This window comes from Peromyscus maniculatus, chromosome 14, assembly GCF_049852395.1.
Source record: "Peromyscus maniculatus bairdii isolate BWxNUB_F1_BW_parent chromosome 14, HU_Pman_BW_mat_3.1, whole genome shotgun sequence".
NCBI classification, from domain to species: domain Eukaryota; kingdom Metazoa; phylum Chordata; class Mammalia; order Rodentia; family Cricetidae; genus Peromyscus; species Peromyscus maniculatus.
The window spans coordinates 63,540,889-63,557,954 of record NC_134865.1 but is presented as its reverse complement, the minus strand read 5'-3'; the positions used below and the strand labels follow the sequence as shown (position 1 = coordinate 63,557,954).

General features: G+C 43.4%; 1 protein-coding gene across 1 annotated transcript in view; it reads left to right on the top strand.

Annotated features, from left to right (window-relative positions):
- The first annotated feature begins 1,370 nt into the window (after window positions 1–1,370).
- Sel1l (SEL1L adaptor subunit of SYVN1 ubiquitin ligase) overlaps window positions 1,371–17,066 on the top strand; it is a 45,139-nt gene continuing 29,443 nt past the window's right edge. The window contains exons 1-3 of the mRNA XM_006987270.4: window positions 1,371–1,647; window positions 7,383–7,420; window positions 8,438–8,669. Coding sequence (XP_006987332.1) covers window positions 1,578–1,647; window positions 7,383–7,420; window positions 8,438–8,669 — 340 coding nt within the window. The 5' untranslated portion in view covers window positions 1,371–1,577. The remainder of the gene's footprint in view (window positions 1,648–7,382; window positions 7,421–8,437; window positions 8,670–17,066) is intronic.

The following is a 17,066-nucleotide window of genomic DNA, read 5'->3' as shown; positions in this document are numbered from 1 at the left end:
CATTACTACAGAGGAGGAGACAGGATGGTCCTTGGGACTTCTAGTTAAACCAGTCCAGCTGAATCTATAAGCTCTGTACTGAGTGATAGACCCTGTCTCATAAACTAAAGTGAAGAAATTGAAAACCATACCTGACATCAACCTGTCCTCTCCACTTTGCACACACACAAATACACATGTGTACACACACACACACACACACACACACACACACACACACACACACACCACATATGCACAAGCCTAGAGGAAAATTTGTAAGATTTCTTTTCCTCATCCCCTCTGATGCAAATGAACAGCAGCTAATCTTTTAGCATCTCCCTAAAAATAAAGACTGTCAAAGAAGATAGAAAACAACTTTCAAAGACGTCAAGACAGTGAGACAGGGAGGACTTTCCCCAAACCCCAGATGAGTTCCTGGCCTTAGAACCAACTGTATGTCAGTGCTGGGAAATAAATCTCAGCAGAACAACCTAAATTGATTAAGGAGATTGCAAGCCGCTGCCCTGTGACTCAAAGGAATCATGCCCTGCATCATTGCTTACTCCATAACTATCTCCATGTCTGAAACGCCTAGTCTCTCACCTCTGTCTCCACACAATCGTCTGATCCCATCTCTGGCCAAGGAAGAAGAGAGCATTGCAATACTTCCCTAGAGAAGAATGAGGACAAGTGTTTGAAGAGGTGTTCCAGAGCTGTGGGCACATTCACCAAGTGGCTAGTGGATCTGGAAGCAAACATGAACACAGGAGTTGAACTAATCTTCACTGGGGGAAATTTCTTTCCTTTTGTTTTATTAGAGAAAACATGAGCGGCCTCTGTAAATTACAGGTATTGTTTTACCCAAGCTTTTTTTTTAAAGGCCTGTGTTTTTCAACTAAATTTTAAAAGTACTTAAAATTTTAATGTAGCTGTTGTATATTTATCAGAGCTCACGTCATGTCCAATTCAAATTCTCAAAATAATTACAAAGAAATGCGTAGCAACCTTTACCAGTTCTTAACCGTGTGATATCTGTTCCATGACACTTGTTCTGGTTCAAACGCAAAAGAGAGCCGTGAATCCATCCATTCCTTGAGTATCTAACCCAACTCCTCACTTTCCCAGCCACCTGCTGCTGGTTCGCTTGCGCTGTTCTGGACTACATCTCCCAAGAGCGTCGGCCGAGAGACTCTAGTGAAGTGTATTGTGGGAGTTGTAGTCCCGGGTGAGGAGGGCCATTTTATCCGAGTCCTTACCTAACGCGCTGATTCAGGCGCTACCAATTAGCTGGGGCCATGTCGGTGAGGCCGTGGTCCAACCGGGAAAGCCGGTGTGAGAACCGTGCACAGTGATTGGCTAAAGGATGACATAGAGGGCGTGTCCACAAACGGGGCGGAGCGAGCACGGCCATTGGACAAGGGGGCCGGAGCGGCGGCCGGGGATTGGCTGCGCGCTGGGCCAGGGAGGCCTGGGAAGGGGCAAAAAAGGAACCTGAGCAGGAAGAGCGGCTGCGAGGCGGTGGCGAGGCGGCGGCGAGGCGGCAGCGGCTGGGTTGGTCGCGGCGACCGCGGCGGCTCTCGACCTCGGCGAACAGGATGCAGGTCCGCGTCGGGCTGACGCTGCTGCTCTGCGCGGTGCTCCTGGGCTCGGCGGCCGCATCCTCGGGTCAGTATCGGGCCTCGGGAAGCAGGCCCCGAGCCACCGCCCCCCGACCGCGGTGGAGACAGGGCCGGTGGGGCTCCGCGATCTCTGGTCACAGTTCGCCCTGACACTGTCAGCTCGCTCTTGCTTCGGTTATCCTGGGCCAAAGAGGGTGCTTAGGAAGCTGGCCGTAAAGAAGGGCGGGCTGGTCAGCCCTGCCCACACGTCTCCCACGCAGCAAACTTTAGGTTGACTTCTGACGAATGAGGAATTAACTGGTGGGGAAGGGATTTCCCGACAGCTGGCTCAGACCCACCGGGATCCTTCAGTCTTCACGTAGGCGATGTGTGCACAGGCTCTGGGACAGGCTGGGGTTTGCAGTTGACACACCTGGAGCTGTCACTTTGTGCAGAGCAGGGTTCATCGGGACTAGGATGTTGACAGTGGCGTGGAAGGATTGCTCAACGCCTGGTCTGTTAGTCTGGTTTTTTAAAAGGAAAACTTCTGATATAAATGTAGTCACTCTCTCCCCCGCCCCCCTTCCCCTTTAAATAAACCTTCCTCGGGAAATGTGACCTCTGCCACGGGGTTTCTGAGTTTGTAGGTAGTGATTTTATGATTTTTGAGAGGGGCTTGATTCAGCCAAGATGAATGGAAAATAGTTTAGCCTTTCTTTGTCTTTAGATGCGAAAATCCGTGTGATTATTAATTGATTTTTTTCAACTGGGTGGCATATACTACTTCTTTGCAAAGTATTTTCTTTTTTAATTTTTTGATCTGCCACCGTTAGAAAACTTACTACCTTAGATATGTTTATTTTAAACACACTTAGGATGTTTTAAGTGCTCATAAACATTGACTACAGAAAGACTTTGAGATTTTAATCAGTTTCATTCAACAAGACAGCTGTTGAGTGGCTTTACTTTTTTTTTCTGGAACACTGCAAAATATAAATGTCAACCTTTTGTTTTGTTTTGTTTTTAACAGCAAAAATTTTCCCAGATGGTAATTTGAATTCCCAAATTCTCTGTCCTGGTTATAAATGAAAGCCATAACACCATCCTACTTCTGAAAACCAGAGAGTTAAACCAAACTCCTGCCTATCATGTTTTAGATACCATTTTAAAAGTGGCAAGCATATGGTAATCACTTTTCTGCCAGCATCGTGCTTGAGGCCAATTCTGCTCCATTTGAGGTGACAGTTTTTGTTGATTGTCACATCCTTGAAGACTATATAATACTTGACTCTTGCAGAAATTTTCCCAGTTGTTCAAAAGAGGTATGAAGTGGGACTGCTACATGTTTTGGATAAAGACCCTGATGAACTGTAGACCTGCAAATGAATTCTCCTTGGGATTTTCTTAATAATACAGTTTCAGGTCTAGAGTACACCACATACCTTTATATGAACAAGCTCTGTGATTCTTCACACTGAAGTTTGAAGGTTCCAGTAATTAAACAATATGATGTATATCCCTCTGAAATCCCATTTGCAGAGTTTAAAGAACGCTCAAACTTAACAGCTTTTCCTTCATCTCAGTTGACTGTGTTGTGTGCACTTTGAGCTCTTGGCATTGGAGACAATAACTGGTTGAGAGTTATCCTAAAGTACTTCGTACTCAAGTGTTTACATCTTAGGGTTGTGTTGATATAATAGAGTACAGAGTTTAAGAAATGTCTGCTCTGATTTCTATCACAGTGACAGCCATGCATTTCTCTGTCAAAACTTAAGCAAAAACTTAGCCAGACCTACAGTGTAAAAATGCCTCATGAGAGAGAGAGAGAAAGCCCAGTGGACCCTGCTAATGCATAAGTTCCACGTTATCGGATTCAGCCAACTTTTCGAGTTAAATTGTTGTGTAGTGTACCTGTGTGGACTTTTATTCCAATCCTTATTTCCTAAGCAATATATTAACTGTTTAACATTCACCTTGTAAGAAGGGATAGTGCTATCTGCAGTTTCATTCTGTTTATATAAGGGACTTCTAGGGTTAGGGCACACTGAGGTGTCTTGGAACAAGGCATCAGTGTATATCAAAAGATAGCTCTACTCCACTCATGTGAAGTTCAAATATCATTTGATATAAAGCTTTATAATTTAAAGACTTGGATTTTTTTCAGTTCTCCATGCCATGCATTCAGTTGCTTATTTACATAGGATGTTTGCCTCTTTTGAAATTTAGATTCAAAGCTTTGCTCTCACTGAAAATCCGATTTTTGTGGTCATTTTTTTGTTTATTAATGTTACCCAGGGCAGGTTGAACTAACAACCATATGACCTTTAGCTTTATTGGCTATGACTAGCCAATAAAGCTGACCCTCATTCCATCACTGTTAGTAAATATCATCAAATATGTTGGCTTAGAGACAAGTAAAGCATGGTTCTTATATTAGAAATGCTTTCTTTTTCTTGTAAATGAATAAATTCAGAGGAGGGTTAAAAAAAGGTATTTCTCCTTAATTTTCTCAACAGTGAAAGGGTGTTCATTTTTCTCACTTAGAAGTACAGGCCTTGTTGGAGCTGGGAGTTTGCCTGGGTTCAATCCAAGACAGGGTGATGAGAGACTGAGCGAGATTAGGAGAATGAGTGTCACAGTCTCCACATCAGCTACACTGCCAGGTGTTTGAGGTCCGCCGTAGTAATAGAGAAGAAGTTCAGAGAGCAGCTCCGAGATTGCCGAGAATACTTAACTTCACCGTTCGAGTTGTTCCTCCCACATCCTTGTGAAGCACCAGCCACACGGTGGTAGTCCCTTTTGACAGACTAAGAGTAGAGGCTGAGCAAGCTTTTCATACTGAGCCATGTGTGTCCAAATAAGTATTGGGGAAGCCGGGCCTCAACTTTCCAGACCTTCGACTTGGGGTGACTTAGGATCCAGAATTGCCTACGATCTGCACCCATGTCGAGCAAAGCAGAAGCAGGATGGCTGTTCCCTTTTCTCTAAACTCACGGCTCTTTATGTTTGGAGGTGGACTAATGTGTCTAATATACATGACACATAGTAAATGAATATGTGTGGTCACGTTTCCTTGACAGCATGTCCCTGGTCATGTGCAGTCTTGTAAGCCAGTGTAACAAAAAGGAAAATGGATCTTTCTTCAAGGCAGGTGTACAGTTAGTTAAAGTAGTTTGGCATTTACATCTTAGATGTGATACTGATGAATGAGACATTTGGAACTCCTCATTGAATCCTTTTGCATTTTTTTTTCTTCTTGCTTTGTTTCTGTAGCTGATAAAATGTAATGCCTGATTCAAGCATTCCTGTGCCCTTCCTTTTTATGCACAATGCCAGTGTCTTTGATTTTACTTGAAAGCTACATTCAGAAGTCCTTAGAGTCACTAACTAGCAACCTTTTTAAAGGTGTTATGTGTAAATATCGGCTGGTAAGAGAAAATAGCTTTAGCTTATCCTTAAAGCTATTGTTTGGAGTAGCTTTTCCTGTTTAGTAACCGAGAAAGAACTGTTTTGTTGACCAAGTCATCTTCGTATATGCTCCTGGTTTGTGAAGGAAAGAATGATGCAATTCACATGAAACCACCCTGATGTCACAGATCCTTTCTCCTGGAGTTCAGCAACATGTTTTGCTCCTCCAGTGCCTCACTGTTTTCTGTGTTTCAGATGTGTGTCCTTTATTATTTATTCATAAGTTATCTATATTATTTACTTACCAGCCGTCTCTGTGACCGACTTAGTGATTTGCACTTGCAGCTAGTCCAGAGGCCCAGCGTATGGGGACATACCATGGACAAGTGTGCACAGCTGGGGGCTGACCTTCGTGTACTAAACAGTTGGTATTTGTGATTAGCAAGTTCCGTTTATACATACAACACTGATACATAATAGATACGGATTTCCTTCCCTTAGCTAGAGATTTACTGAGGATCGTATTTGAACCATTTAGATCTTCCAAAGCTAAGAGGAGGGCTGGTTGTGAATTCATGGACCACTGCCAAAGTGTCATGGGCAATGTGGGACTAAGCATGCCACCCCACCACCGTTACCTTCAACCTGCAAAAGTAAAACATTTTGCAGGTCCTCCTAAAGCAAGTGAATCTAAATAGTAGCTATGCTTTTTTTTTTTTTTTAATTGGAAACATGCATGTGGCAAAATTTTACTGGAAGACTTACTTTTCTGAGATATGCAGAACAAATACTGCAAAATACGCTGTATAAAGTTCAAACCCTTATGGTATAACCATCTGAAACAAAAATAATGCCACGTTATCTGGTAAAAAGTGGTTTTATAGAATTTCACTGTGAATTTCTCATATAGCTGATGGACAAAGGAATAGTGATGCCCCATTCAGAGTTAAAGCAGAAGGAAACAGGAGATGATGTGGCTGTTTGTCTTTACACTGGCCGTGACTGTGGAGGTCAGACACTTGCACCTGCTGGCATTGAGTTGTTCCCGTTTCTCTAGCGAGCACTATAAACAGCCCCAAGACTAGTGGAAGCAGCCGAGAATCATGGAAAAAGATGATCGAAAAACTGTTTTCTGTGAAAACCAAGCTACCTGTGTGCATTCACAAGCAAGTTGTAAATAATGCCTGGAATCATTTTTTTTAAACATAATCTATTGACTTTTTTTTTCTCTAGGTTTATTTTTATTTTTCTGTGTTTGAGTGTTTTTGTATGTGCTTTCCTGGTGCCCATGGAGGCCAGAAAAGAGTATCAGATTCACCAGGAACTGGAGTCACAGTCTGCTGTGAGCCACTATGTGATGTTGGGAACCAAACCTGAGTCCTTTACAAGAACAGCCCGTGCTCTTAACCACTGAGCCATCTCTGCACACACATGCACTCAGGTTCTCACACATGCACACACAAGCGTGCACACACACCTGTTAAGAAGCTGATGATTTCTTGGGGCTGAGGACCTGAGTTCAGTGCCAAGCACCCTTATCAGATAGCCCATAGCTATCTATAAGCCCCAGCCCTCTTCTGGCCTCTGTAACACCCACATATATATGACATACACTTACCCAGACACATAGACATACAGAAACTATTGATTTAATAAATACTCTAATACAAGTAACACATGATAGTTCAGTGCTACATCTGTCTGTATCTGGTTATCTCTTTAGCAAAGTAGACCACAAATATTAAATATATTTGCCTAAATATGTTTTAACCCCACTGAATAGTAATGTTGTATTAGTAAAACAACAAAATCCTACTCTGAATTAAAATAACCTACAGTAACTCCAGATCCTCAGCAGAGAAATAGAGTGGCTAAAAACCTAGGGTGTGAAATTAAGAGTTCCATTTTTATAAATTGAGATGGAGTCTGAAGCAGAGGCCGGTTTAGGGGAATGAGAAGGGAGCCTTCTGGTTTTCCTATGTGGAAAATGAAGGGGAAATTTTCTCCTTAACCTTTTGTGAAATCTTTGAATATAATCAATTTTTAGCCAGGTGGTAATGGCGCAGGCCTTTAATCCAGCACTCAGGAAGCAGAAGCAGGTGGATCTCTGCAGACCAGGTTTGAAGTCAGCCTGGTTTACAGAGCTAGTTCCAGGACAGCCAGGGCTACACAAAGAAACCCTGTCTCAAAGAACCTAAATAAATAAGTAATCTAGGTTTATTTACCCAGTGACTGGTTATTATCTGTTGTATATTTGTCCTTCTTCCAAGTTTTTCACATAGAATTCCTGAAATACTTGGACTCTTGGGTAGGGGCACATGGTATCTTTTGTGTGCTTTCTAACATTTATAGTTCCCAACAAAAAAGATAATTTGTCTTAAAATTTCTTTGCAGATGACGAAAGTAACCAGGATGAATCCATAGATTCCAAGGTAGGTACTAAGATTTGCACTGCACAAATTAAAGGCAGAAGTTATACACCTTAGAAAGGACATACTAATTCTCTTGGTTTAAAAAAAAAAAAAAAAAAAAAAAAAAAAAAAAAAAAAAAAAACACTGACCTATATAAGAATAATAAGAATTTCCCTAAGGAGTGCTGGCTGTTAGGTCACTTTCAACTTAAATTTGAATATGCTGTGTGGATGGTGGACATTCACAGAAAAGAGCTTTAAGACAGTATTTTTAGTGCCCAAAGAAAGATTGATTTTACTCCCTTTTTTTCTCCCTAAAGTCTCGTGTAGCTCAGGCTGGCCTCAAACTCACTATGTAGCTGAAGGTGACCTGCATTTCAGGGATGCACCACCTTGCCCACTTTTGTGTGTATGTGAGAGAGAGAGAGAGAGAGAGAGAGAGAGAGAGAGAGAGAGAGAGAGAGAGAGAGAGAGAGAGAGAAGGTCTTAGTATATAGTCTCAGCTGGCCTGGAACTCACTATGTAGACCAGATTGGCTTTGAACTTACAGAGATCCATGCCTCTGCCTCCCAAGTGTGGGGATCAAGAGTGTGCATCACCATATCACCATGTAATTTTTAAAATCAAATCAGGAAGTGCAGCCTCATGGGTTGCATAAGTATAGCTGATTCTCACATATCCAAGGAGGTCCACTAGTTTTGAACACTGATCTCTAGATGGAATAGAGATAAAAAACAGGAAGTCGTAATACAGAGTTACCAAGGGCAAGTATAAAGTAGAATGTAAACAAGGATGTAATCCAGACTTTCAGGATTAAAGACAGCTTATGGGAAAGTAACATTTGAGTCGAAATTGAAAACTAGTCAGGTGGTGCAGCCCTGACTGTGATAAGCACATCAGAGCCTATAGTCAGGTGCAGCTTGGCATGTCAAGGAGCTGAAGGAGACACTTGTAGTCACTTGTCAAAGCAGTGGACAGATTAGCTTGGGGGGAGTCTTGGTCCAGATGGTGAGTAACAAATCCATTTTATATTCTCAGAGTTCTTTGCCAGCAGATGAGTCAGGAAAGGACCACACCACCACAGGCAAAGTGGTTGCTGGCCAGATATTTGTTGATTCTGAGGAAGCAGAGTTGGAGTCTCCTCTTCAGGATGAGGAAGAGGGCTCCAAGACCGAGGAGGAAGTCAGTGTCACCGAAGAAATCAGCTTTGTAGACTCTCCAAATCCAAGCAGCAAGAGCTATGAAGAAGCAAAAAGAGTCCAGAAGCCAGGTACCCTTGACACTTTGCTTGATTTTGCCTGATGTTGGAAAGAGACAATTGAAACTTGCAAACTGGGGAACCTGGACAAAGGCTAACGAAAGCTGGGTTTGCTGACTGTTAACCACATAGAAAATGCAAAGTATAGTTTTACAGGATTTTCAAGGTTTTAGCAAATCAGATATTCATTGTGCAGGTTTAATGTCACATGACCTGAATTCATAGATAAGACTGCATATATTTCCTATTAATATCTTGGTGTTTTTGTATACTAGCATGTAAAGTCCTCTGAGGAAGAAAATTAAAATTACATGTGAAGGTGGGACAAAAAGAAGGAAACACAGACTTTTCAGTGTGGTTGCAGAATTGTGTTAGGATTGTTACAGGCTTTTCAGTGTGGTTGCAGAATTGTGTTAGGATTGTTACCACCGTCTCCATCATCCTGTAACTTTTCAGTCTTCCTGGGGTAATTTGATTTAGGTCTTGACCTTCTCCCATTGATACTAAACCCTAATCTTCTTCTGACCTGCACCGGCCTCACAGCTTTACATCCAGAGCTGATCTGAAAACAGTGTGTGTTGAATGCCTGTCCTCTTGAAGTTTGGCTCGGTATCCACTCTGCCATAGGCTGCCATTGTACCATTTACTGTGTTACTTCATGATGACCGCAGCAGCACTTACTTCATGGCCAGCCTCTGCCAGGAATTGATCCCACTTGAAACTCTGTCATACTCATTAATAGAAAAATCGTTTCTTAAAAACTGAAAGTGCCTAATCCATCAACTAAAAATAATGGTTGAGAGTATCCTGGAGTATTCTGATGAGCTTTTCACCAGGTGTATATATGTACAGTGTGAAGTCCTTTGCTTTCTTTTTGAGCACTGGTAAAAATACAGAGAAAAGAAACAAATGAAGGCATTTTCATATACTCGCCAGTTGGTCGGTATTTTCCCACACAGCAAGCAGGCAGTTCTGCGTGGATGTTACACTTGATGCTGCCTGGTACCCTCTTCTTTACCTCAGTTCCGTCACTCTACCTGGAGATAGAATCAGGTCCCCCACGTCAAGGGCTCAGTCCCACAGGACTGCCACCTGCCCCGCTCACATGCCAATGGCCTGTGCTTCTGACAGTCTCTGTAAGCCAGATTCCCCATGACATCACCTTAGGTTCAGTTAATCTGTTAGAGCAGCTCACAAAACTCGGGAATAGACTCGTGTTCACCCGTTTGTTACAAAGTATGTTACAGAGTATATTAAAGATGGAGATGAACAACCAGACAGGAATTGTGTACACTGAGGTAGAGGAGAAGCAAAGCTTCTATGCCCCTCTGGGTACACCACCCTCCAGGGACCTCCATCCTTTCAGCTGCCGAGACCCTTTTGGAACTTAGTCTTTTGGGATATGTGTGGAAGCTTCATTACCTTCCGCTCCCCTGATGCAGTGGCTGAGGCTTCAGCCCTCCGATTGCATGGTTAGTTCCCTAGTTTGGTAACTTGGCACCCTGGCTCCCACTCACATTTGTATGTAGTAGGGAATTCTCAGTCCCAAGGGAACCTCAGATTCTAGGAACTACAGGTAAAGAAACCTGGAGGATGAACAAATAGACTTTTTAAATACCCATGATCTGTAGTTATCCCAGTTCACTCTACACAGCCATTCCTGATGGTCAAAGTTCCTTCTTTTTGTCCATTGGGAATACCTTTAGTTTATGCCTTTGTCCTTTGGACTGGGTTCTGGTGATACTTCATAACTTTTTTCAGGCAGAATAATATGTATCAAACTTAGTATATTTCCTAACCTAAAGGTTAACCTCAGCTGTTTCTCCAGAAAACCTGGATACATTTCCATGAGTTAGACCCTGCCTAGATACCAACAATTCACACTGCCACTGAGCCTTTTCATGGGCCTTTTCTATTGATAAGTTTAGGAAATTTAGCATTTATGCTAATACTTCCAGTGCTAATTAAGTATTACAGGTGAGGTAATGAAAAGAGTTTGATTGACAAATTGAACTTCAAAGAATCAGAGCTCTTATCCATTGCCAGACATGGTGCATATTTTCAAAGAAACACACAGAAAAGGAAGCAAAGGCCATGACCAGCAGAGCTCCCCGCAGCTCCTTTTTTACCTCCCTCCAGAATGGGCTCTAGCCAGGTCATAGTGTACAAGGCCTCCAAGGGACACTGTGGAGTGTCACTTCCACAGAAGAGAGCCATGTTGATTAGATGGCTCCAGTTCGTTCTCTGATAATCATAAAATTTAAGATATCCTCTAGGATAGCAGTTCTCAATCTGTGGGTCACAACCCTTTCACAGGGATCACATATCAGATATCCTGCATGTCAGATATTTGCATTATGATTCATAACAGTAGCAAAATTACAGTTATGAAATAGCAACAAAAATAATTTTATAGTTGGGTACCACCACCACATGAGGAACTGTACATTAGGAAGATTGAGAGCCACTGCTCTAGAAAGTGGTGTCTGCATATATCTGAGGCTTGTATAAATGAGGAGTCTAGACAGACCAAGTCCATCCTGCTAAAATGTATTGGGATATTTTCTGTACCTTTAATATACCTGATGGGCCAGTCTGTCGCTAGCATGTTTATAAGGGATTCTGATCAAGTCTCTTTCTCAGGCTAGTGAAAAGACACAACAGATAGGGGTTTCTGATTCTTTTTGTCTCCAGAATGTATTTACTAAGGATTTGAGATAGTGTTTTAACTATCTGTCATGTAAGTTTTTGTGGGTGATTGTACCAACAACTTTATAAACATTACATTCACCCATTCAACTTTTTTAGTTTTCAGTAATGATTTGAATTGATTTTTTATTTATTCATAATATACCACTTATGTATGTATATTTAATATTTAATCTACATTGCATGAGTTTGCATGGCTTTGTGTGTTCCATTCAGCTACACTAGAATTAGATCCTGTGACAGTCCCTTCTAAATTGCTCCCTCTGTTAGCTTTTGGTTCACGTTGCTACTGTATTAATCTTCTAAAATTCAGATTGGACCCTGCTTCCTTATTTACAGCTACTACCTCCTGTCCGCCTTCTGCAGTGAAGCACACACTTCTTAGCATGATTCACAGAATCGGGCATGTCAGCAGCTCCTCTGCACTCTCACCCTCCCTAGAACATCCTTTCCTGAAAGTTCCCCAAGCATGCTGTGCAGTTTGTGTCCTGGGCCTTTCCACAGGTTACCCTCACAGCTTAAAATGCCCTCTCCACCCCCTTAAACAAACCCAACTTCCAAATTGCAGCTCTTCCTTCAGCCATTTTTTGTGCAGCAGTTTCCTTCTGGGTCAGACTTTCGCTCTTTCCTCTAAAGTCAGTTCTTGACAGCAGGCAGGAAGGCGGAGCCAACTTTCTGCTCACTCTCCTGGGTTCCTGTCGTCTTAGAATCAGACTTCTCACCTTTACTGTAGGTTTTGCCTCCAGCTTCCTCTTCTGCTACTCCCCTTCTACCACGTGACCCCAGCCATACTTACCTTCCTACCTCTCCTTGAACAGTTTCCTACTGTGTTAGCAAGACCACAGCCATCAGGTTAGTAATTCACTAAGAAGAATCTAAGGACTTAGAATGTAGTTGTATTCATAGCTATACTTTAATAAACAAATTTTATACAAACACACACACACACACACACACACACACACACACACACACACACACGTCAAGCAAGGTAGCTCAGCGGGTGCAAGAACTTGCTGCTGAGCCTGACAACCAGAATTCAATACACATGGTGGAAAGAGGAAAATAATTGACACACAAACGCTGTGGCAGGCACGTGCCTATTGCCCAATTAATTCATTTTAATTTTAAAATGCAAAGCACAATCAGCATAGGAAGAAGTGCATGAAGTGAAGCCTGGGGGAGCTTCCAAGGGTCCTCTCCCAGGGATGTCACCCCAAGTTCACTTAACTCTCCAGCTATAAGTTATAGTAACACATAGTGAACTTTAAAGTCCCAGTACCGAATGCTAGGGCAGACAGAGTACCTGACGTTTTTTATTGGAGCTGGGCAAGGTGGCAGCTGTGTACCTGATACGTACCAAAGTTGTGGACATGCAGAGAGAATGCGAGTGTTTGGTATGAATCATACTGTTTGTATAGTCTGAGTGAGCCACTCTGAAGAGGCGGCATGGTGGGATCTCATCAGAAATCAGTGATTTCACACATGCCAGCTAAGGGCAGCCCTTGTCCGCAGACCTTTTCAAGGATGGAATTTAGGCTGATACATTAATTCTTCTCAGCTCATTCTTTACTTCTGTGGTCATTGGCTAAAGGCATCTGTAGATATGAGGTGTTATCAATAAAACCCAGGAATACTGAGGCCAGACTGCTGCTTTACCCTCTAGGAGTCCTGTTCTAGTGAATTACAGCAAATCCTATTAGTTGTAATAGATCTGTTAGAAAGCCAGGTGGCTTCCTCCTTAAGTTTCTATCTTAACATTTTTGCTCTTTAACCTGCCCCAGAGCATCAATCAGACACAGTTTTACTATGTCTTGTAAGTTGAAGTAGACCCAACAACCTTCCGGGGCTGAGGTCGTGATATGAAACGTTCCATCCCATGTGGTACACGCGACACCATGGGAACAAAGAGCCAACTTGCTCTGTTCAAGCAGGATGCACATTGAGTGGTGTAATGTGACCTTCTACTGCGGTGACTTGCGAGGAGGTTTCACGTGGTTGTACTGTCCATAACCCAGTCATCTACCCAGGAGTCTGAGAAAGGATCTGGAGGATTTCTGTGCAGGAAGTGAAAGCCTGGTCACCCACTGCCTTCTCATAACTAGCCTGTCTTTAGGACGCAGTAGCAGTTTCTAGAAACAGATTTTAGAGATCATGAATGCCCTCTGCTCCCTCTTGCCTCCTCCATGGGAGTTTCAGTTGATTGTGCTCAGTTGTTAGAAAATCAGTAATTGCGTTCAGAAACCATAAGTACACATTTTTTCAGCCATTCCCTAGTTTCATCTATAGCGTTTGTCTAGAGGGATTATATGGAAGAGGCACAGAACAGTGCCACAGAAAAACATTTTTGTGTAACTGCACCAGGAAGACACAGTGCTCAGAAACTGAACACAACAAAGTCCTGACTCTTCAAACACTGAAAATAAATGCATATATTCCTTTACACTTTCACCGTGATCGTTCTTCATTTATCAGTCCGTTCAGAGGAGAGTTGTAATTCCTCAGATCTCCCTGAGCTGTGGGGAACAGGAAGTGGGTCATCATCCATTGTGGCACAGGGAAAGAGGCACAAGGATCAGCAGCAGTGAGACATGCTCAGCAGGAATCAGGTGGACCTGCCCAGAGTGAGCAGAGGAACATGGTCTCTGCAATGTGCCTTCTCCAGACTTGTAGCTTTGGGCAGTAATCACAAGTTCACAGTGCTGTCTGTATCTGAAGTGGACAGCCAGTCAGCAGCTGGATTTCAGGGGTCCCAGCACCGAATGAACCCTTCCCAGTAAGCATGTGAGTGTGGCCATTCGGGCCAGCCAACCCCCAAAATGGGGCTTTTTCACAGCTATGGGGCTCCTGAGCAGTGTCCTAAATGTGTGAGTCTGCAGGAGCCTCGGGGCTGTTCACTGAGCTCATTCCTGCTTTGAATGGGACATAGTTCCCACTGGGGCTGAAAGCCTATCCTGGGCAGTATTGGCTTTTGGCTCAGAATCAAGTCCAGGCAGTCGTAAACTCAGGGCTCAAAAAAGGCCAGATGTTAGCAGCATCAGAAGCAAGGTGCTTCAGGGCCAGAGAGTTGAATAAGCCAGGTTTTCCTGAGCCTTTTTTGGTCTAGTCAATCTTTAGCATCTTAACAGACCTACTCAGAATACAGTCAAGTTGGAAAATCATCCGCCTCTAAGAAATCAGACTTTGGCCAGCTCTGGTGACACATGCTTTTAATCCAGGCTCTCTGGGGCAGAGGCAGGCCTGGTCTACATAGTGAGATCCTAGTCACCAAAACAAAAGGGAAGGAGGGAGGAAAGGAAGGAGGGAGGGGGAGGGAGAGAGGGAAAGAAGGAAGGAAGGAAGGAAGGAAGGAAGGAAGGAAGGAAGGAAGGAAGGAAGGAAGGAAGGAAGGAAGGAAGGAAGGAATCAGACTTCAGCTTTCACAAGAATGAATTAGCAATCAAAACCTGATTTTTCAACTCCTAAACAATATCTCTGTCTGTAGACCACTCTTTTTCTTTTTGTTTCCCCCTTAAACAGACCAGTCCACATCTTCCATAACAGAAAACATCATCTCATGAGACTTGTCATATTTCCAGTCTCACAGTTTAAATTCCAGCCCTTGCTCCTGGGAAAAACCAAGGAAGCTACGTCTCAGTAACATATTCTTTCTTCAGTTTCTCTTGACCACAGTGATACCTCTAGCGTTTTTAAAGTCATAAGTACTTAATATTTTTGTATGAACTTTTACCATATAGCCAAGATGTCTAACCACAAAATGAAGCGCCACTAAAAATCCTTCTTCCATTTCCCCCCCACACACACACTGCTGTCTAGTCATACCCCCGCTAATTCAGCATTTGCTGTGTTTCCTCAAAACAGCCAGAGAGAACCCAGCTGGCCTGAGTACAGGAAGGAAGGCTGCCGCAGCAATGATAGCAGCACCCAGACTGAACATCACCTGGAGCCCTTTTGTCCTCCCTGGCTTATCTGCCATTTTTTTCAGCCCTAGGACCTGATTTGATCCTATACCCCACCCTATCCACACATGCGTACACTCTTTTAGAGGAGAAAACAATGTAAATTTTAACGTCTTTGGTCCGGCCTAGAGAATTTAAGGCCCATTGGAGGTCAGATCAAAAACCAACAGTATTCATATCAACTAAGCTACTCTTAATTTTCCCTTTCTGTAGCCAGTAAAAGCCATAGCAGGCAGGGGATCCAAGCCCACTCTCCTAGAGTTAAACCCCTTCTTTTCAGCTGCCATGGGTCGCTTTCCCCTCAGGTACACAGACCCTCAGTTGCTACCTCGCATGGCTCTGTAACCCCCCTCCCTGTGCAGCTGGCTTGTGCCCTTCCCTTCCCTTCCCTCCTCTTCCCTAGCCGTGGTTTGGCACATCTCAGGGAGTCCTGGGCGTTCTAGTAAATCCCACTGGAGGGACCCAAGACAGTTCGGTGCTTTGCTAGAAGGAGTCAAAACATATGGCCAGCACTTCTACAACAGAAAGACTGAGAGCAAAGTCAGTGGGAAGGGTGCACGTGGCCAAGTAGAGGAAACTAGACACAAGGAGTGTCCCGTCACCAGGGCCCAGCCTGCGCCTCGCTCGGCAGTTCCAGCAGATGCTGCCACTCTTGCGGACAGCCTGACCAGCGTCATCAGCAGGCAGCTCACAACTGCTTGTAATTCCAGCTTTCTCCTGGTCTCCTAAGGCACTGCGCTCACGTGCACATGACACACACACACACCTAAAAATGAACTGGACAGACATAATGTATAAACACAAAATGTAACTTATTTACAGTTCTGGCCAAAACTGGAAAGAGAGAAATTCTCAATCTGTCAACACCTAAACAACGTTCCAAGTCATAGAAAAGGTGAAACAAAAGCCAGCCAGTGTGCGCATGTCTATTTATAGCCAGTGTGTCTCAGGTATTTGAACTGGAGGCTGAGTCTTTTCTCCTGGCAGTTGGGCCAGGGTTTGGGGAGTCTAGTCATTTTTACTCCATATGGTATTTGCTGTGGGGAGAAGGAACTGAAAACACATTTTGCCTAAATTCTCAGGGCCCCGTTTCCATCTAGGACTCACTTGGCACCTCCAGCTGCCATGCACCGAGCACACTCGGGTAACCCATGAGGCACTGCCAGCGGGGAGGCTCAGGAGAGACCTGGTGTCTGGTGTTTTGACTGGGAACTAGCCAGCTATTCGCCTTGGCCTAGCATGTGCCAAAACTGTAGACTCCAAGAGGAAAACAGGTGTTGAGCATAAAGCACATTTTTACAAACAAGTGAGTCACATGAACGTGTGTGGGGCAGGGGAGCCATTTTTTTTCATGTTTGCAAATATAAAGGAAAAGCTCAAAATTTCTACAAAGCCTCGTTAACTGAAGAAAAAGAATTTGAAGTGGTAGGCAAAGATGATTGGGTTTTTTTCTTTATATTTGCATACTGTCCAGCTGTTTTATGTCATATAAAAAATACAAAAATAATAATTCAGTATAATAACCAGCATCTTGATCTATTCTGCTGGCACACACAAATTCAGAGAAAGCAAGTTGCTGGGTGATACAAAAGTATTTCTGCTTCTTTGTTGCTCTGGGGAAGACAGGAAAGGACCCATCCCCTAGTGGGGGATCATGGAATCATGGGCAGTGGCTTCCAGCAGACCCCAACTTTTATGGAAAAGATTTTGTTGCTATTGACCCAAAACATTACTCTCCCTC